Here is a 21,470-nt window from a genome sequence, read left to right on the forward strand (position 1 = left end):
TCTATTCTCTCTGCCTTTTCTTTCCCCCTGGGTCCATCTCCATCTCTGTCTTTGTGCCCTCCTTCCCCCCTTTTATCTCTGTTCTTTTTAGTATATTGGAGTGGGAAGCCCCTTCCCATCTATGCTTCAAAATGACCCAGAGCAAGCTATTTTAGCTTTGTTCTTTTGAACTGGGTATAGCCAAGAAGAGCCCTGGTGATGCAACATTGAAGTTCCCTTTCTCCACCTTAGGAGGTTATTAGGGCTGATTGGGACCCTTGGGCCTGGTCTTGAGCATTTATGTGCACTTATGGATGGGTGTTGCTGGTAGTATCTTGGGGCCTCAACCCCAGGAAGGTCCCAGAAAAGGGACAAAGCCTCATGACACTCTTCCCTCTCCTGCCCCACTGGTCCTTCTGTTACCTCCCATCAAACTTTACTAGTTCACAGGTATCCCCCAGGGGTTTCAAGGTTGTGTTAGAGGTCAAGGGATTCTCCATTCTTTGAAGATCAGGATTCCTAAGAAGATAAGGGGAGGGATTTTGATTTGAGACTTGAGGCCCCAAATGCAGAGTCCATGCACATAATCCATTGATGTCCATTGACAAACATAAACTGTACATGCCATCTTACAAACTCAAGGTACAGGCGTGTAAATCTATTAACTTGAAAATTCGGATAGGCTATGGTCCCACCCATGCCACTTGGGGAAGCCCACTAGGAAAATGGATAGAGGCAAGTGTAGGTCAGCTTGCATGGGCGCACGAACCTGGGTGGGCCAGGGACAAGAAGTAAATGCGTTTCTCCGTACAGACACGTGGAGGGGGTTCCCCCCCCCATCGAGAGAAGTGCACGTAGGGGATGCACACGCGCACACGGGCTGAACGACCTCCATCTCGCCAGCCTGGGGACAAGGGCGCAGGGCGGGGCCGTCTTCCTAGAGGCCCTGCCTCCTTCGGTCACGCGGGGCAGGGCCGCCTACGTCACGTGTCGGCTTCTTTCCTGTGACTATTTCCGCTCTGTAGGCGGAAGGGCTAGGAGGGGTGTTTTCCGCTGTGGGGCTGGTCCTCGAGGGTTTCCGTATCACGTGCTAAGGGGCGGGGCCTGGGTCAGCTGACGCGGCGGGTTTGAAGCGGCCCCTGAGGCTGTGTCCGAGACCGGGAGTCTTCCTCTCCCCGCAGTGTGGCTCCTTGCTGTTCCGGGTTTGGCCTGGTATGGCGGACCCCGCGGGCCGGAGCGGCTCAGGTAAGGGGCGTGGGTGCCGGGGCGAGGACCGGCATCCCCGGAGCCTCGGCTTCCTCAGCCCCTGGCGCCGAGCCCCAGGCTCTACGGACTTCATGAGCTTCCTTAGCTTTATTCCGCAGGTCTGGATTATGAGTCCAGAACCGACTCAGAGGAGGTCGTAGGGTCATGGTAGAATGGAGACTGGGGGAGTCCTCACCGAATCAAGTCAGCGAGCATTTATTCAGCACCTACTGTGTGCCAGGCACACAGTAAGCACTGGGCAGATCCAGAGAGGCCGACGTCAAACTCTGCCCTCTAGGAGCTCCCAGTTTTCTGGGGGAGAAGACATGTAGACGACTATATTCCCACAGGCATAGATAGTATCATCTCAGAGGGAAGGAAGGTGGACAGAGGATTTTTGCGGAAGACGGGACTTTGGCTGAGACTTGAAGGAAGCCGGGATATTGAGATGAGGAGGGGGAGAATTCCAGGGGGCAGCCAGTGAAAATGCCCCGAGTCCAGAGTGGCTTGCTTCAGCAGTGAGGAGGTCAGTGCCCTTGTATTTAAGAGTAAGTAAAGAGTGGAAGGAGTAAGGGGTAAGAAGCCAGGAAAGATTATTTTACAGATCAGGAAAAGAAAACCCAAAGAGTTTGGCCAAGAACAAAGTTAAGTGTCAGAGGCAGATTTGAACTCGGGCTTTCCGACTCTAGAACAAATATTCTTTCCAAAGCTCCTCAGTGAAAGATGCTAGATATTAATGTTTTTTAAAGAATGTATGTAACTATCTGTTTACATGTTCTGTATCAGAGTCTAGCATAGGTTCCTTGCATGTAGTAGAAGCCTAATTAATAAAATGTTCATTTGATTTGTTTGAGACTCAATCATAATGATTACTAGCATTTATAAAGCATTTTTTTTTTTGCGGTTTGCAAAGCTGTTTTTATACTAGGTGCCCCCCAAAGTCTTAATTCTCTTTTAATCTGTTAAAGCTAATTAAGACTTGGAAACTATACCAAATCTTTTAGAACTCCCTGTAATCTTCATAAACACCCTAGGAGGTATGTACAATAAATTCTATTAGCCCTTTTTTATTTGAGAAAGTTGAAACCCAGAAAAGTTAAGACTTGGACAGAGTCACAAAGTCAGTATCCTTCAGAAGTAGAACTTGAAATCAGGTCTTTACTGTCTCAAGTCAAAGCTCTCTACCTATCACTCTCTTATGTTAACAAGTTACTGTCCCTCCTTTAAATGGGCTTACATTTTCCCTGGGGGAGAATGTCCTGACAAGAATAAAAAAAAGTATAGAGTAGAAGATCAAGAATGATGGGGTCAAAAATCTAGGAAAAGTACTGCAAGAAAATTTGAAGAGGAAGAGAACACTTCAAGTCAAATGATTTAGGAAAAGCTTTAAGGAGCAAGTAACACTTAAACTGATCCTTGAAGAAGAAAAGGATCTTGAAAAATTGAGTTGAAGATTTGACTGCCTGTCTGTGGTGGGGTAGGACCTTTGCAATTATCTGTGGGTAGGAGAAGGCTGGTATTCTGGTTAGGTTGGAATATGAAGTATGAAGGGAAGTAATATGAAATATAAGGCTTTTGTAGGTAGGTTGGTATTAGATTGTAGAGGGCCTTAAATGCTAAAGGCTTGAAGATTATTCCAGACTACAGGTTCATAATCTATTTTGTGCTGTAGGACCCTTTGGCCAGTCTGGTGAAGCCTATTTCCTAGGCAAAAGTTTTTAATCGATTGAAGGAAATACTGAATTTCAATGAGATATGAGTAAAAATAAGTTTGTAATTTCTCAGCCATCCAAGATAAAGAATTCTGCCCTAGAAGGAGCTGCCCAAGATTTTTGAGCAGAGAAATGATATGGTCTGATTTTTACCTTAGGAGTATTATTCTAGCAGCTGAGATTGATGGGTTGGAGAGAGAAGAGACTGGAAGGAGGGAGAAGAATGTAAAAAAAGATAGTCTAGATTAAATGATATGCTGAACTAAGGGGATGCCTGGGTGAATGGAGAAGAGGGGACATGTGAGGACAGTAGTGGAGGAAGAATTTATAGCATTTTGCAACTGATTCCATGTGGGAGAAGGAAAGGAAAACTTCCTTTCATTTGTGACTTCAAGGTTTTTAAATCAGCAGAACTCTAAGGACAGTGGTGTTATCCACAGAAATAGAGAAGTTGGGAAGAGGGATGTGTTAAGGGGGAAACAGAATTTCAATTTGAGATACGCTAAATTTGAGTTGCCAACGGGAAGTCTAGGTTGAGATGTTCAGCAAGCAGTTGAAAATTCTGTACTGGATCTTTAGATTTGGGAGTTATTTGTGGTGAGGTGATAATTGAATTCATGAAAATAGATGAGATCACCAAGGCAGAAAGGGAGAGGAAATATAAGCCTCCTTGGGAGACACCCATACTTACAGTGTGGGAGAAGAATGGTGATTGCTCAAACAGGGAGGAGAATGAGGAGAAAGCAGTTTTGCAAGGGAGGACAGAGGATACTGGAAGAGAGTAAAGTCAAGGCAGGTCAACAGTCATGCATTAAGGAACTATTATGAAGGGAGATTACTAACAACTGAGGAAATCAGGAAAGACTTCTTTTCAAAGATGCCAATTCTAAATCCTTAGAAGCTAAGCATTCTAAAAGGCCTAGGTGGAATTGGAGTGCATTCCAATCATAAACTGTGCAGAAAGCCCAGGGCCCATGATGGAATTCTGAGGCTGGGAACATCTAGAAGGCCAGTTTAGAATGTCATTTGAGAAGAGGAGTCATATGAAATCAATCTACAAAGTCTCTACATAGCTGTCCCAGGTCCTCTTTTCTGTCCTCTGGCCTTCAAGACTACTTCAGCACTCCCTCTTCTAGGCAGAGAGAACTTGGTTCTCCTACTCTTACTGCCTGGCTTTCCATCCTGATCTCCCTTTCTCTGATGCCTCTCTTCTGTTTTGCTTTAGACTCTGATGAAGACAGATCTTTTCCTGCTAAGGTCAAGCCTTCAAGTATTTGTTTATAGCCTTTATCCCTTCAGTCACTCCTCTGTCTCACTTCCTACTGACTTCTTTCCTGCTGTCTACAAAAATGCCTAGGCCTTCTCACCATTATAAATTCTTCACTTGACTATAGTACTTTCTCATGCTCTTGTCTTATAGCTTTTGCCTTTCACAGCCAGATTCTTAAAAAACAAGACAAACCCGTATACTTCTTGCTTCTACTTTATTCTTCCTACTTACTTCTCAACCCATTCCAATCTGCACTCTCATCTCTGATCTTCTCTTTTTTTATCTTTTTTAAAAAATTCTTATTTTCCGTCTTAGAATCAATACTGTATATTGGTTCTTAAGACAGAAGAGTGGTAGGTAATGGGGGTTAAGTGATTTGCTCAGGGTCACATAGCTAAGAAGTATTTGAGGCTAGATTTGAACCCAGAATCTCTTGTTTCTAAGCCTGGCTCTAAATCCACAGAGCCACCTAACTGCCTCCTCCCTAGGTTTTTTTGAGACACTGCTCTCTTGGTTCTCCTACTTGTTCAACTATTCCTTTTACATTAATGTCTTTTATTTCTACATCACCTTCATTCTGAATATATCTATCCCTTCTCTGAAGCATCCTTTGAAAGAAAGAAGACAAAAAATAGTATTAACAAAATAAGCACTTGCATTTTGTTTGACATTATGTGCAATATTCCATATTGATAGTCCCCCACCCCTGGAAAGAAGGGAGGAGAGTTCATTTTCACAAATCTTCTCACCCTCAGACCCAGTTGGCATCTTATGGGTGGGTGCCCTTTGAAGTTCTATCCAGGGCCTCTTTCTTGTCTATCTCAACATTTTCTCTTTTTGGCAATCTTGGGTTCATTTATTATCTCTATATAGTTGACCTCCAGATCTAGATATCTAGTTCTAATGTCACTTATGCAACTGCTATTAGACATTTCAATTGGATATCCTACATGCATCTCAAAAGTCAGCATGTCCAAAACAATTCATTAGTACTTCCCTCCCTCTCTAAGCAGTTTTCAAGCATTTTTTTTCCATTTAATTTTTTCCCCTCAATCAAGCATTTTTATCCTTTCCTCTTCCTACCATCTACCACTGTGAGGTGTAAGGGGTAAAGTTTGGGGTTATTGACTGAATATATTATACTAGTGGTCACCAGAGATTAATTCAATCCCAATAAAATACTCAAGTCAGTTTGGGATTTCTATGGTGGTTTAATTACAATAGAGGGAAGAAATTAAGAAAGAGAGAGAGAGGAATTGGACTGTTCTGGCAGGCCAGATAGGAGTTCAGAGGCCTAGGCCAAGGGGTCTTCTCAATTTAGCTTGGCTTTCAGCCAAGAGGCCTCCTCCAAGATGAGGGGCCTCCTAGGAGGATAGCATTTTAGGAGGTAAAGGAAAAAGGGAATCAGCCTAAACCACTCACCAAGCACACTAAGGATGCTGCCATAAGCTCCCGATGATGAAAGAGCCCAACATCTCCAGGAGAGAGGAGATGACACGAAATATATAGACCATTCTTTACATCACTTCTTGCGACTCACATGTACCAATGGTAGCTTAAGCTTGACTTAGGACAGCCCAGGGGGTCTGTCAGTTGTTTCTTATTTGTCACTTGCTAGCACAAGTCTGTTTTAGGCCATCCTCCTAAACACTTAATCCTTTAGTAGGGCTGTATACATTCCTGGTTGCTAAGATTTTAAAGACTAATCAGGTTGGAGAAAATCTAAAATTCACAGAGGTAAGGGGTCGGGGCAAAACAAAACAAGGCTGGAACCCTTGTAATAAATATGTTTAATGAAGCTAAACAACTTTCTATATTGGGCATGTCCAAAAATGTGTATCTCATTTGGCAATAGTTCCTCACTTCTCCATCAAAAAGTGAGGAGAATTCTTCACGGTCATCTGGAATCATAGCTTAGTCATTTCATTTATCAGAGTCCTTAAGTCAAAATTTTCAGTTACACAGTGTTTTTATAGTATACATTATTCTTCAGCTTCTGCTAACTTCATTCTGTATCAGTTCTTACAAGTTTTCCCAAGATTCTTTGAAATGGCATCTTTCATCATTTCTCACAACACAATCTATTACATTATCGCATAACTTGTTCAACTATTCCTCAGTTCTTTGCCACTACAAAAAGAGTGACTATAAATATTTTTGGATATGTGGGATGCTTTCCTCCTTTGAACTTGTTTGGGTGTGAGGGGTAGAGCATGCTTAGTAATGGTATCCCTAGGTCCAAGGGTACACCTATTTTAATAGCTTTTGGACATAGTTCTAAAAGACTTTTCTGAGCAGCTGTACCAAGTCATAGCCACACCTACAGTGTGTCACAGCCTCTTTTTCTATAACTCCTCCATTTGTTTTACTCTTTTTTAACAGATTTACCAATCTAATGGGTATGAGCTGAAACCTCAGCAAAATTATCACTCTTTGCAGATGATATGATGGTCTACTTAGAGAATCCTAGAGGATCAACAGAAAAATTAGTTGAATTAACAACTTTAGCAGAGTTGCAGGAAATAAAATAAACCCACATAAGTCATCAGCATTTTTATATGTTATAGACAAAGCCAACAGCAAGAGATTGAAAAAAAATTCCATTTAAAGAATTACCTGTTCATATCCTTTGACTACTACTACTACTAATAGGTAGCATTTATGTATTATATTTGCATATATTATCTACTGGATCTTTTCAGCAGCTCTGCAAGATAGGTGTTATTATCCCTATTTTACAGATGAGAAAACACAAATGGGTGAAGTGATTTGCCCAGTGTCACATAGCTAGGAAATGTGTGATCTAAATTTGAACTCTGAGCCTCCTGTTTCCAGGCTTTATCCACTGTGCCATCTTGCTGCTTTTTGTCTTTTGGTGAATGGCTTATACATTTGAAGTAGTTTCTTACATAATGAAACTTTGGGCAAAGACCCTTAGTGTAAAGATTTTCCCCCCTAATTATCATCTTATAGATTTTATCTTTATGAGATCTATGCTTCATCTGGCCTCTTCTCTCTCAAGGTGACTCCTAGTTCAGCCCCTCACCACCATCTGTCCAGGCCCATTGCCTTAGCCTTTTCATTGCCCTGGAGTCCAGCTGAGTAGCCTTCTTGGTGTTTCCCACACTGGAGTATGTCTCTCATCTTGATGCCTTTGCACAGTCACTGGCGTGACACAACTACCTGTTCCTCTGTTTGGCACTGAAAGCCCTCACATTTTGATTGGGACACCCTTTCCGGCTATACTGCGTGTTATGATGTAGCCAGACTAGTCTCTTACTGTTTCCTTGTTTTTTACCATCCATCTCCAGGCTCCTTGCCTTTGACCACGAGGTCCAGGTCCACTAGGTCTGGGGTGCATGCCACCCTAACCTCTCTGTCTCTTAGACACTTTAATTGTCCTCAGACCTTGGCTCAAATGTTGCCTTTTCCAGGAGGCCCTTCTGGATTCCCCCAGCTATAAACAGTCGTGAGCAAAAAGGCAGAATGGTCCCACATTATGACTAACTTTTAGTGCCCGTTGAAGGAATTTGCATTTTAGCTTGGCCATCATAGGGATCCCCTAAAGTTCTCTAGCAGGAGAATGATGAGTCCAGGCTTATGCCTTAAGAATATGATTTTGAGCAGTGTCAAGAGCATGGAGAGGAAAGAGTCTGGAAGCTGGGAGAACAGGAGAATACTCAAGTAGCTGTCTAGGGGTGGGAAGTTGGGGGGGTGGCAGTGGTGGCATGATGAGATAAAAACTGAATAAAGATCAAAGGAGTTAAGAGATGAGGAAAGATCATCAGATTTACCCAAGTGGGTAATTGGCAACTTTTGGGAGAAAAGTTTCATTTGAGTGTTAGGGTCAAAGGTCATATTTCAAGTGCTTCAGAGAGCAAGGACTGTCTTCTGCCTTTCCTTGTGTCTCCAGGCTTAGCTTAATGTCTGGCACAGAGTGGGAAATGTAAGATTAAAAATTAATATACAATAACTCCAAATATTACATTTTATGAGATTTATTAATAATCACTTGAAGTAAAGAACTAAAAAGACAAAAACTTTACCAGCTGCACACACTGGCGAAGAGAGAGAGAAAGGGCGAAGTTCACAGAAACTTATTTACAAAACGTAAGGATGCAAAGTAGGGAACATAATTCAAGGAATTCTGGGAAAAGTAAAGGAATTCTGGGGAACATAGTCCTGGGGCACAAAATTCTATTTACACAATACTTAAAAGTTTTTTGATTGTTGACTGTGTGGGTAGTGACCCTTTTTAGGAATGTATTATTGAGAAAGCCTGCTAGCTGGAAGGAAAAGATTTTATGAGGGATGTATGTTCCCAGAAATGACCCCCCCCTCACTCCCTAGGGGTTCTTGCTAGCTGATTCCTTGTCCACCTTTATAATCAGGTTTGCTCACTTATTGAACCCCAGATAGGAGAGGCAGCATGAAATGGTACATGAAACACTGGGGATATCTGGACTCCAGACCCATCCCAGATAGCTGCTATTGTGGAACTTAAAAATGAGGGTAGTTAATATTTGCATTTTCTAATGATTCTGAGGAAAAATGACTTATAAATATTAAAACTCTACGGAAATGAAAGTTGTTGGGGGAATCTAGTCAGGCCAGGCCTAAGTAGCAGATACTGTTCACATCTTTCTGGAAAACCTTGACTCCTGAGTCCTTTGCTGGCTGATTATAGGGTTAGGATTGGGAGGGACCACAGAGATCATCTAGTCTGACTTCTTAATTTTTACAGATGAAAAAACAGGCCCAAAGAGGTTAAATGAAGTGAGAGGCATTGAGAGAGACCCTGGACTTGAGAAGGTTCCTTCTTTTATGATCCCGAAAAGGATGTTGAAAGAATTAAGTTGGGCTGAACTGTCCCATATTAAAAGACTGAGCTTCTTTCCCTGTGAAACTTGACAGCAGAGAGTTGCTTGAAGGTGGATATGGACCTTGTGATGTAGAGTCATAATTTCTTTTTATTTTATTTTTAAAAAATTTTATTTCAATTAATGAAAATCCAACTTCTCCCCCTCTTCCTTCCTTCCTTCCTTTTCTCTATTAAGAAAGAAAAATTAACTGTTTACACATGTATAATGAAGCAGATTCCCCCATTGCATATGTCCAAAAATATGTATCTCAATCTTCACTGGGTCAGGAGATGGGCAGCATGTTTTATCATGAGTCCTCTGGAATTGCAGCTGATCGTTGCACTGAAGTGTTTCACGATTGTCTATCTTTATAGCAATGTCATTATTGTTTAAATTGATCTCTTGGTTCTGCTCACATTTCATCAATTCATACATGTCATCCCTTATTTTTCTGACAGGGTCCCCTTCATCATTTCTTGTAGCACAATATTATTCCATCACATTCATATATCATAACCTGTTTAGCCATTCTTCTATTTATGGACACTCTCAGTTTCTAATTCTTTTGCTAATATGAATTTTGTACACATAGCTCTTTTTCTTTGTCTAATCTTTTGGGGGTAGGGACCTGATAGTATTTTTACTGTGTTTCAGGATATTCTTATATTTAATAACTTTTGGGGTGCTATTCCAAATTGCTTTCCAGAATGATTAGACCAATTTACTGTTTCCCCACAGTTCCTCTAGCACTTGTCATTTTTCTTTTTGTTAACTTTGACAGACCAAATGAATATGAGGTGGAACCTGGAACTTGGATAAAATTTTCATTTAGCTATTTAATAAATTTTAATTTTATTTATTTTTTAATAACCCTTACCTTTCATCTTAGGCTTAATACTATGTATTGATTCCAAGGCAAAAGAACTAGTAAGAACTAGGCATTGAGGGTTAAGTGACTTGCCTAGGGTTACATAGCTAGGAAGAATGAGAGGCCAGATTTAAATCCAGGGCCTCCTGTCTCTAGGCCTGGCTCTCAGTCCACTAGAACACCTAGATGTCCCTCACATCACTACTGATAAACTTATATTTCTTCACTGAAAAAGAACCTGTTTATCTCTTTTGAACATTCATCAGTTGGGGAATGTAGAGTCCAGATTTCTAAGGGCCTTTTCTTTCCAACCCTAGAGCGAGCGCCACTGCTTAGTCCTAGCTCTGGTCCTGGCTATGGGTCCCAGGGAGAGTCCCTGCCTGTCAGTGAAGAGGAGGACCTGCGACGACGTCTCAAGTATTTCTTTATGAGCCCCTGTGACAAGTTCCGGGCCAAAGGTCGGAAGCCTTTCAAGTTGATGCTCCAGGTTGCCAAGATCCTCATCGTTACCATCCAGGTTTCCATTGTGACTCCCTAAGGGTAACTGGGGAGAAGGGGTATCACGCAAGGCATGAGGAAGAGAAAGAGGGAAGGCTACTCTTCTCATACTCTCAGGATTACTGGAGAGTTTAGTCCTAGTGAAACGCTTAGTTTTAGACCTTGGGTACCCCATCTTATAACCCTCTCCCAGGGCTCCTCACCCTCCCTAAGTGAAGAGACTTCTTTCTATTCTTCCCTTGCTCTGAGTTGTGCTTTGAGACTTGGGATTCTGAAGTTAGAGTCTCAGCATCTGGGGTGAAGAGGAATCTTTGTCTCAGTGTCATCCCTGGCCCTCTTCTTTGCCACTCTCCTTGGCAGCTCATCCTGTTTGGGCTCAGTAACCAGATTGTGGTGATGTTCCGAGAGGAGAATACAGTGGCTTTCAAACATCTCTTCCTCAAAGATTATGCAGATGGGGCCGATGATAGCTATGCTGTCTATACTCAGTCTGATCTCTACCAGTCCATTTTCTTTGCAGTGGAGCAGGTAAGAGTATATGGAGATGTTAAGGGACATAAGTCATCTGGGATTGGGGATTTTAGGGGTAGGGACAGAGCTCAGGGTAAACGAATAATGATTCCCTTTCCTCTTACCCTTGCCCCCTACCAGTACTTGCAGATCCCTGATCAGTCCCTGGGCAGATACGCCTATGTGCATGGTGGGGGTGGCCCTGAGGCAAATGGCTCAGCCCTAGCATTATGCCAACGGTATTATCGTCATGGGCACATTGACCCTGCCAATGACACCTTCAACATCGATCCAGTGGTGGTCACAGGTTAGTATGGAAGATGTTGATATGAGGGGGTAGAGGGAAGAATTGAGAGTGAATAGGGGACCTTTCAGGGATGCCCCAGAGCCTCCTACCAATGCATAGCAGCCCAGGGACATCTGGAACTGTCCTCGCCAAGATCTTGTGCTTTATTCTCCTGGATTTTCCCCTCTTTTCCTTAAGGCCTTTGACGCTATAAATATATCTACTGCTTCCCATGACAGACCAGGAGAGATGTTCCAGAGTCACATAACAGTGGCCTTTTGAGTCTCTTAATCAAAGTTTTCAACATCCTTTTCATTACAACTGTGTTCTTTTGGTCCCAGAACCAATGCTCCTGGAACCTTCAGTACATTGGGAGCCTGGATTCCTGGCTGGCCAATGCTGGGCTGAAGAGACCTAGAAGTCCAAGTCATGGAGTCTGAGGCTGCCCCTTTTCTCCTGGATGTTGTTTTCTCATGGGTTCAGAGGGCCTCACTGATTCTTAGCCTTTCTTCCCAGATTGCATCAGGGTGGACCCTGCAGAGCGATACCCTCTGCCCCCAGATGAGGAAGAGTTCCTTCTATCCCCCCCACAAGGCAATAGCTACAAGAACTTCACACTCAAGTTTCACAAGTACCTGACTCGTGGTTCCCTGTTCCTCCCTTTTCACCCTCCCCCCCAGTGGCAGTTTCGGTACCTTCTTTATGTAAATCTATGGAATGAGCCTCCTATTTGTACCTCTTTCCCCTTCCAACAATGAACTCCAAGGGAAGGGAAACAAGTGGCCCCAGCTACACATATGCTTCCTCAAAATTTGGTCAGGAAGCAACATATGGCAGAGTCAGCAGAGCTACCCTGCCTGCCCCATAACCCACTGGAGAAGCAGGGCCACTTGCGTGGGAGGGAGAAGAGTTCAGAGGCTGCCTTGGTCCCCTTTGGTCCTTCCTTGCCTCATTTCCTCCCTTCAATTCCTCAGGCTGATCAACGTCACCATCCGTTTCCAGCTCAAGACCATCAACCTGCAGACCATTATCAACAATGAAATCCCAGACTGTTATACCTTTACCATCCTGGTGAGCTCTTGAGCTGGAAGGCAGGAGGGTACCAGAGCCTTCTTTGGACAATTTCACCCTATGTTTCTGGCCCTTAAGCTGTGGAAGGGTAGGAGGCTAGAGCTACAGCTGAGATGTCCTTTGAAGCTTTGAAGGCCAAAGTGGGTAGGTTAGGGTTTTTGGAAGAGATGGGCCTTTAAGATTGGAGGATGGGTGGCCCTCAATTGGGCAGAAAATAAGGAATTACAGGTAGGGAAGACAACTGGAATCTAGTGTGTGACAGACTGAAGAGATCAGTCTGGATTAAAAATAGGGCTGGAATTTGGAGGCAGCCTAGTAGATGGTAGAAAAGACTAGCTTTTGAGGTTATAGAGGGCCTGGGTTTAAATGTAGCTTCTGCTCCTCATAGCTATATGACTGTGGGCCAATCTCTTCCTCTCTCTAGGCCTTCCTCATTGTTCTCTATTTAAAATGAGAAGGCTGGAATGAATGATCTGAGGGCCTTTCCAGGTCTGCTGTAGAATTCCGTGACTGCCCACAAGGACCTCAGATGGGAGGGAGGACAAGATCTTAGGAGACAGATTGGAGGCTGACTTTGGAAGGTCTTGGATATCAGGATGAGAAGACTAAACTTTGTCTTGTGAGAGGGAGCCCTTCTAGACCTTTGACCTGAGAGGGCCATGATCTCATCTTGAGCTTCAGGATCAGTCACGCAGGAGGCCTCTGGCAAGACATTTAACCCCTGAAAACCAATATCTCTTTAAAGTGGGGTCAGGGATGCTTTCCCTCTGTGTCCCAAGTTTGTGCTGAGAATAGCACTTTGATGAGGGCACTAGCTATTGTGCTGAGGCAGGTAGGCCCAGGAGGAAAAGCCATTGTCATCCTGCTTGTGGGACAGAGCTTCTGAGATGCCTTCTGAGCTGGACCCTGCACCCTCTCCCTTCTGCTGAGGGGAGGGGGCATTTCCTTGTCTCTTTTCTGGGGCTAGGATTGGTCAGTTTTATTGTCCTTTTTATTTCATGTCATTAGTGTGTAGGCAGCTTGGGCACCCAGCCTGAAGTCAGAAAGACCTGAGTTCAGATCCTTGATAGCTGTGTGATCCTGGTCAGGTCATTTAACTAATTTCTTTTTTTTTTTTTAAACCCTTACCTTCTGTCTTGGAGTCAATACTGTGTATTGGCTCCAAGGCAGAAGAGTGGTAAGGGCTAGGCAATGGGGGTCAAGTGACTTGCCCAGGGTCACACAACTGGGAAGTGCCTGAGGCCAGATTTGAACCTAGGACCTCCCATCTCTAGGGCTGGCTCTCAATCCACTGAGCTACCCAGCTGCCCCCCCATTTAACTAATTTCTGCTTGCTTCAGTTTCCTCAATTGTAGAATGTAAGTGCTAATGATAACACTTACCTATTAGGGTTGTTGTGAGGACCAAATAGTATACTGATTGTAAAGTGCTTTGCACAGGGCCTCACACCATAGTAAACACTATTTAAATGTTGTTCAGTTGTTTCAGTTGTGTCTGACTTTTTGTGAGCACCCCACTTGGAGTTTTCTTGGCAAAGATACACTGGAGTGGTTTACTATTTCCTTCTCCAGCTCATTTGACACATGAGGAAACTGAGGCCAGCAGGGTAAAGTGACTTGCTCAGGGTTTCCCAGGTAGGGAGTATCTGAGGTCAGATTTGAACTTAGTAAAATGAGTCTTCCTGACTCCAGGCCTGGCTTTCTTTACACTGTGCCCAGTGTGCCTACTTGCCCCTATAAATGTTGGCTATTATTATGACTGTTGTTCTAGATCTTATTTCATTTTGGATTAGTTAATTCGGGGCTTTCTATGTTTTTCAGAACTCCTCACATTTATTGTCACAATAACATTGTTTTATCTCCAGATCACATTTGACAACAAAGCCCACAGTGGGCGAGTCCCTATCAACTTGGAGACCAGTGCCCACATTCAAGAGTGTAAACACCCCAGTGTTTCTGGACATGGTAAGGCCCCGGCTTTTTTTCCTTTCATCTCTGTGCCAAGCTTCCTCCACTATTTGGACCCTTCTCCATGCTGCCTTTCTTCCTTCCTGTTCTGTGCCTTAGAGTCCTTAAACCACCATTTTTTTGATTCCTACCATCTGCCATCTCTTCTCCAGGAGACAACTGGTTTCGCCTCTTCTTTGATGTGGTAGTGATTCTGACCTGTGCCCTGTCCTTCCTGCTCTGTGCCCGTTCCTTGCTGCGTGGTTTCCTGCTGCAGACTGTGAGATTCAGGATTATACACCTTTTCTTCCATCTCCCTAATTGTGGCCATCTCAAGGTCTTGGGTCTACCCTTCTTTCATTGGAGTTCTACCACCCGGAGTGCTGGAGGGCTTCCCAAAGCAAGGATAACTGGGGAGAGGGAAGTGAATCCAGGTGTCTTGGGTGGCAGGTTGAAGGGCTTCTTCCTATTTTTCAGGAATTTGCCCATTTCCTGTATTGTCATCAGGGTCAGGCCTTGAGCCTGTGGGAGCGGCTGGAGTTTGTAAACGGCTGGTACATCCTTCTTGTGGCCAGTGACATATTCACCATCTCTGGCACTATCATGAAGATTGGCATTGAGGCCAAGGTGGGCTGGGGAATACAGCTTCCCAAGCTCAAGAGGTCAGGCAGGTCCCCTTGTTGGGAGAAGGAAGAGAAGAGGGGGGAGAAGAGCCCCTAGGGTATGGGGGGAGGTCTTCCCCCTCCCCAGGAGTCTGAGGACTAGATAGGGAGGGTGTGTGTGTGTGTGTGTGTGTGTGTGTGTGTGTGTGTGTGTGTGTGTGTGTGGTGTAAAATCTGTCCCTGCTCCACAATGTCCTCAGAGTAGACAGGCCCTGGGTTGGACCAGTAGGCACCCTTTTTCCTTCTGTGGGGCCCAGGTCTTCTCTAGAACTGTTGTACGGTAGGCCCCATGGTCTTTCTCATTTTCCTGGCCTGGGCTGGTGGCCCTAAGAAATTTTTGTCAGTTCCTATTCTGCAATGAATCATCTGCCTGTCTCTCTAGTCTGTACTTCTCTGTCCTTTCTTTCTGGGCCTGAGTCAGCAGCTCTATTAGAACTGCTCTCTCTCCCACCTGACTCTGCTCTCTGTCTTCAAGCCCACAAGTAAGTGCACACACGCATGCAACCGTTCACACAGTACAGGCCTGGGGACAGTGCGCAAGGGAACAGTGGAAGAGACGCCTGCATCAGGTAGGGGCCGTGTCCCCCCTAGAGCTGATGGAGCTCCCTGTGCCCCCAGAACTTGGCCAGCTACGACGTCTGCAGCATCCTGCTGGGCACCTCCACTCTGCTCGTCTGGGTTGGCGTGATTCGCTATCTTACCTTCTTTCAGAAATACAATGTGAGCCCAGACCCTGCTGCCCTTTGCTTCCCTCTGCAGTGGCCTTGGCTCCTGCCTGGCCTCTCTCCCTCCCTTGGTGGGGAGCCCATGTGACCAAAAGCCAGATTTATGCCGAGCATCTTCCCTATCCTGGACATAGAGGTGCCAAGGCCAGAAATAGAGTGAGCCCAGACTCTGCCCCCCACCGCAGGGCTGTGTGACCACAAGCCAGGCTCCTCATCTAGAACAGAGCTCTGAGCCCTTTCTTCTGTCTCCCCAGATCCTCATCGCCACACTTCGTGTTGCATTGCCAAGCGTCATGCGTTTCTGCTGTTGTGTGGCCGTCATCTACTTGGGCTACTGCTTCTGTGGCTGGATAGTGTTGGGGCCATACCACACGAAGGTGCAGAGGGCATGGCCAGGGCTCCCGTCAGACCTGGGGCTGTTAGAAGGAGGACTTTTTTGGTAGAGGATGGGCGGGAGAAGCAGAAGGAACGTGATAGGGGCTGGGAGAGGAGGGACTGAGGCCTAGCAAACCTCTCTGAGCCTGGGCCTTTGGAGCCTCCCACATCTCTTCACCCTGACTCCTCTCTCCTCCCCCAGTTCCGGTCTCTCTCCATGGTGTCTGAGTGCCTGTTCTCGCTCATCAACGGGGACGACATGTTTGTGACTTTTGCGGCCATGCAGTCGCACAGCGGCCTGGTCTGGCTCTTCTCGCAGCTCTACCTCTACACATTCATCAGCCTCTTCATTTATATGGTTCTCAGCCTCTTCATTGCCCTCATCACCGGCTCCTATGAGACCATCAAGGTGGGGGGCTCTTCCCTCTGGGATGGGGAGGACCCTGCCCTGCCTTTGCCTAGCAGGCACACATCCATGTACTCAGATGACCTGTTCTTGGACCTGTTCCACGTTCTCCTTGAGCCTGCATGTGTTTGTGCATGTGGCATACATGTATGGTTAACCATGTATGTACAAGAATCAGCTGCCCTTACCTGAGCACACGTGCACTGCTGCCCATGCATGTATCAGCTGCCCCAACCTGAGCACATGCACTGCTGCCCATGGTGTATCAGCTACCCCGTCTGGGCACACAAGTGCCAGCATCCCCACTCCCCCTCACAGCAGCCTTTGCCTGCCTGTTGTAGCAGCACCAGTGCGAGGGTGAGGCCCAGGGCAGCCAGTTGCAGTCCTACATCGCCCAGTGCCAGGACAGCCCCACCTCTGGCAAATTCCGGCGCGGCAGCGGCTCCGCCTGCAGCCTCCTGTGCTGCTGCTGCTCTAGGTACCCAAATCCTGGAGGGGGGTCTGGGCTGAATCCCTGGGGGTGGGGCGGGGCCCATGGGGACCTCCCCATTCCCACTTCCCATCCTTGCCTTTCTGCTTTTTCCTAGGGAACCCTTGCAGGAAAACTCCTTGCTGGTGAACTGACCGGCGGAAAAGTCTCGAGAGGTTTTTAGCCCCTCGAGGGAGTGGACTGGATGCTTCCAGCGCCTTATTTATGGTTTTTAGGGACTGCTTTTAGGAAGTGACTCCATGGAGCGGCGAGAGACCCCGCCCCCGCAGCAGGCCTTGGACTTCCGCTGCTTAGCTAAGGCCTGGCGGGGCCGGGCCGAGCTGAGCTGGGCCCGGCCCTTTTGTAGCGGGACTAGGGGCCTGGGGGGACAATAAAAAAATGTACGCCGGACGCCGGCGATGTCTGGTTTCTGAGTCTGCGTCACGGTGGGGGCGGAGATGAGCCTCAGGTGCTCCCTCTGCTGATGGTGGGGAGGGCTCCATGGCTGTTTTTAATATGGCAGTCTCCCTCCAAGCAAGATCCAGAGTATGGTGGCAATGAAGGGGCGGGGGCGGAGGCGGAGGCGTGAGGTCATCACGGTGCGCCGGGATCCGTAATTTAAAGAGGCCGTGCTGCTGCTGCTGGCACCGCCGCGATGTTGGAGGGACTGGTGGTGGCTTCGTTGTTGAGATGAGCGGGCAGCGGGCCCTGGTGAGTTCGGGCCCCAGAGGCCCATGACAACGGGAGGACTGGGGTTTCCCGCCCTCCACCAGCTCCTCATTTCCTTTGGTTCTTGAGTCAAGTGAATGCGGCCAAAGCATCCATTGGGGCGCTTCCTGCATGCCCAGGGCTAGGGATAGATGCAGAGACCACCCAGCAGAGGCAGCCGCCCTCCCTCCGGTGGGGCACAGGATCGCCCGAGGGAAGGAGCGTTTGGTCTCTGGAGGAGACCCGGCTTTGGGAAGATGGGGGTCGGGAGGGACCCCGGAAAAGGAGGTGCGTGAACTTGGCCATGGGCGCAGCGGGCTCCGAAATAAACTCGGGTAGGGAACCTCGATGCCCGTTTAGAACCCCCTGCACTGTGGGGAGAAGTCCGTCCGGGGGCGAAGACCCCCGAGTCAGCCTCCGCGGGCCCTCCAAGGGAGCCCTCGTTATTAAAGAATTTTTCCATCAAGTTTAACTTGACTCATTGCAGTCTCCACTGTGGCTTTCGGACTGACCTCTGGAACCGAGCCAAACTGGGCGATTCTCCCTTCCACAGGAACGCCCTTTCAGTGCTTGGAGGTCCTGTCTAGGCTTCTCTTCCCCAGGCTAAACGCCAACCAACAAATTTATTAGTTTCCACTATGTGTGTACAACGACAAAACCCCTCAAAGTATCTGATTTCAGGGAACTTAGTTTCTTGGAATTGTACATTATACAAGGTTTTAAAGAATAAGTGCAAGGCAGTTAAAAAAGGGTGGACACCAGCTATCGATAGAGCAGGCAATCATAAAAGTTCTCTGAGCTGCATCTTGTTGATTTTTCCAAGACTTTCCCTTCTCTCTTAGAATCAATACTGTATATTGGTTCCAAGGCAAAAGAGCAGAAGGGATGGTCAATGGGGGTCAAATGACTTACCCAGGATCACACAGCTAGGAAGTAAGATTTGAAGTCAAATTTGAACACAGGACCTCCTGTCTCCAGGCCTGGGTCTCCAGCCATTGAGTCACCTAGCTGCCCTTGAGCTGCATATCAAAGGAAATGGTGAAGTTTGTGGAAAGGAGATGATAAAAGGAGGACATTCCAGGCGGGAGGGATGTTTAATGTAAAGCATGGAGGCAGAAAGATGGAGTGCTCCTTGGAAGGAACAGAGTTTGACAAGTTTGTGGTGGTGACAGGCTTTGAAAGCCAGAGGCATTTATATTTATTCTAGGAGGCCACTGGAGTTGGGGAGTGCCATAGTCAGACCTGTTCTTGAGGAAAATTCCTTTAGTAGCTGTGCTGTTTTCGGGAGGGACTTGAATGATTCTCATACCAAGTGAACTCAGAGTCTTGATTTCTGTCCTGATCCCCCTCCTATGGAGGCTCTCCGGTTTATCAATCAAATAACTTGTCAACTTATGTTATTGATTTATTAGTCAGAAACTCGTCAGACTTATTGAAAATGGTCCTTAGAACTAAACACAATACTTGACAGTAATTTTCTTATCTAATGGGACAGATATAAAGGTACATGATTCCTTACTCTAGAATGCCTTTTAATTCAGCCAAAGATCACATTAATTTTCTTGGCTTCTGTGCCACACGGTTGATTCCTGTGGAACTCACAAGCTCACAACTGAAGCACCCAGATATTTTTCACATTAAAGTGCTGTTGGGCCATATGTCTCTCACTTTATACTTGAAAGGTTCTTTGGATTTTTAATTCTTAGACCCCAAAATAAGATTTTACATTGATCCATATAAAGTTTTGTATATTATATTTGGCCCAGATGGCTTTTTTTCTTACCTTATTAAGTTAACTCTGATTGTTATCCACTGTGTTAGCTATTCTCTTTATCTTTTATCCCTCCCAGTCTTGGGTTATTGTCAAATTTTATAAGCATGCCAACTATGCTTTTTATACAATTCAGTGAGGAAGACTTTGGCACAATGACAAAAACAGAGTCATTGATCCATTCTGCTTGAAGTCCTGCTGCCAAGATGACATCTAACCATTAATAACTACTCTTCTGTTAAGGCCTTTCACCTGAGTCCAGATCCATTTAACTGTGCTATCATTTAGCCTAGAATTTCATCAGTTTTCATGAAATGCCTGCATTAACATTTAGGTAAACTACATATATCTATAGCATTCCCCTAACCTACAAATCTAGTAATCCTGTCAAAAAAGGAAATAAAGTTCCTTTCACATGATTATTTTTGAAGAAGCCATGTTGGCTTTCTTTTCTAGATGCTCACCTTCTAATCCTTCTAATAGTATATAGCAGAGTTTTCCCAGGAATTAGTCAAGCTCATAGACTTAACATTTAGAAAACCCTAGTCTCTCTTTTTTTCTCTTAAGTTGAGACATTCACTCTGATAATTCTGTGGCATCTCATCTTTCACATAATTTTTTCCCTCCAAACTGGACCTATGATTTAATTAGCATAGGAAACTTCTGCAGAAGGAATTCTTCCAACTGATGTCAGTTGGCCTGATTTATAATTTGTAACCTCTGTAAGGGGCAGAAATGTAAGGAGTTGAACTAGATTAAGAGTATGGTTGCCAGGAATTTAATCAATTCCAAATGATTTTTTAGCAATTTATGGTAATTTATTTACAAAAGGAGAAAGAGTGAAAGTAAAATCAGAGAAAGAAGAGAGTAAGATATCTAACCTAACACACTTAAGTATTTGCTCTGGCCCCTGACTCAACTCAGGCAGGGCTAATTAGCCCTTAGCTGGAGGGGCCTCAGCTTTGAGCCGAGGACTTGGGGATGAATAAAGCAAGGGCTTCAGTCATGAAACCTCTCTCAAGAGGGGAGGCTTTTCCTGAGTTTAATCCCTTCGGAAAATCCAGGAAAGGAGTCAGCTTTTTTTACTCATCCACGTGGTAGTTCAAAGGGAGAGTTTAAGAATAGTCTCACCAAGTCCAAGGTCTCAGGTCCAGTAAGCAGATTCTTCACCAGCCTCCAATTTGAACTCAGAACTCTGAAGAATGAAGGATACCCTCACAGGAAGTTGTAACTCCTTGTAAAGATGCTTCTTTGTGTCACTTCCTATGCCTTCCTCTACTTTTTACACGGACAAATTATAGTCTATAATTTTGCTTAGGACTTCCCAAGGGGGCAGTCAGTGGTTTCTGATTTGTCACCCACTTTCACACATGTGGGTCACAAACCTCTCCCACTCAGGTGTAAATGGGGTATATATGCTTCTGGTGATTAAATCTAAAAACGGGCAGGGTGAGAGTTAATTCCATCTTCACAATCCCCACTTTGATCATTTGGGAGACTAGACTCCCCAACTGATCATTTGACATAATCTTGTACCCCTAAAATTTTTCTAACTACAGGTGCATACAATATTGTACCTTCTAAGAGGAAACTATAATAGTTAGAGATAAGAGGAAATAGAAGAGAGAGAAAGCAAAACCAGTGTCAATGCTAGACGCATTGACAAAAAGCCAATTGGGGTTAGTCCCCTTTGGTATAAGAATGTACATTCAAAATAAATGTTCAACCCCCTTCAGTTAAATCAATTGCACCCAAAAAATCATTCTGGATCTTATTGATGTAGGTTCCTGCAGGCATCTTTCTCCAAAGAGTTCATTCTCTGGATTCAAGGAGTTAGCAAGCTTCTTTCCCTGAAATTTTTCTCGAGCAAAATTTTAAATTTTGGATTTTTATGAAAATACAATACAGCCCCCCCTCCCCCCCAAGAGGGTGTTCTCCAACACCCAGATCAACTCAGGATACAAGGTTGAGTTATGGTGGTGTATGAGTCAGTTATCAAAAGAAAAACCAAAAACATAAAAAGAAAAATAAATAGAAGAAAAAATTAAACTTTGAGAGAAATAAAAAATTCAAAATCAGAATCAAAATATCAAAAGTCTTATGTATA

At 45.1% G+C, this 21,470-nt stretch overlaps 2 protein-coding genes across 18 annotated transcripts in view; both read left to right on the forward strand.

Annotated features, from left to right (window-relative positions):
* The first annotated feature begins 94 nt into the window (after positions 1-94).
* Positions 95-17,295, forward strand: MCOLN1 (mucolipin TRP cation channel 1). Of its 9 annotated transcripts, XM_007489559.3 has the most exons (14): positions 95-1,224; positions 10,254-10,453; positions 10,795-10,962; positions 11,086-11,251; positions 11,747-11,861; positions 12,205-12,301; positions 14,166-14,265; positions 14,421-14,527; positions 14,725-14,874; positions 15,528-15,629; positions 15,889-16,011; positions 16,212-16,418; positions 16,757-16,893; positions 17,003-17,295. In XM_007489559.3, the coding sequence occupies exons 1-14, from the start codon at positions 1,194-1,196 to the stop codon at positions 17,037-17,039; spliced, it is 1,740 nt and encodes a 579-aa protein (XP_007489621.1). In that variant the 5' UTR covers positions 95-1,193; the 3' UTR covers positions 17,040-17,295. The 9 variants fall into 9 exon arrangements, with proteins under 9 accessions (XP_007489621.1, XP_056677987.1, XP_007489622.1 ...); XM_056822009.1 differs by having other exon boundaries at positions 16,757-17,295; XM_007489560.3 differs by lacking the exon at positions 15,528-15,629.
* Positions 17,296-17,443: 148 nt separating this feature from the next.
* Positions 17,444-21,470, forward strand: part of PNPLA6 (patatin like phospholipase domain containing 6) — a 49,717-nt gene continuing 45,690 nt past the window's right edge. For 3 of the 9 annotated variants that reach the window (XM_056822005.1, XM_016432305.2, XM_056822006.1), the window contains exon 1: positions 17,444-17,595. In XM_056822005.1, the coding sequence (XP_056677983.1) occupies positions 17,575-17,595 (21 nt within the window). In that variant the 5' untranslated portion in view covers positions 17,444-17,574. The remainder of the gene's footprint in view (positions 17,596-21,470) is intronic. The other 6 variants (XR_008917348.1, XM_007489556.2, XM_016432301.2 and 3 more) reach the window with 4 other exon arrangements.

This window comes from Monodelphis domestica, chromosome 3, assembly GCF_027887165.1.
Source record: "Monodelphis domestica isolate mMonDom1 chromosome 3, mMonDom1.pri, whole genome shotgun sequence".
Taxonomy (NCBI): Eukaryota; Metazoa; Chordata; class Mammalia; order Didelphimorphia; family Didelphidae; genus Monodelphis; species Monodelphis domestica.

Excerpts from the sequence above, each read along its gene's own strand:
- MCOLN1 (XM_056822009.1), top strand. The coding sequence starts at position 1,194 with ATGGCGGACCCCGCGGGCCGGAGCGGCTCAG. Across the intron at positions 10,454-10,794 it reads TCCTCATCGTTACCATCCAG|CTCATCCTGTTTGGGCTCAG; the intron begins GTTTCCATTGTG and ends TCTCCTTGGCAG. Across the intron at positions 16,012-16,211 it reads TGGGGCCATACCACACGAAG|TTCCGGTCTCTCTCCATGGT; the intron begins GTGCAGAGGGCA and ends CTCCTCCCCCAG.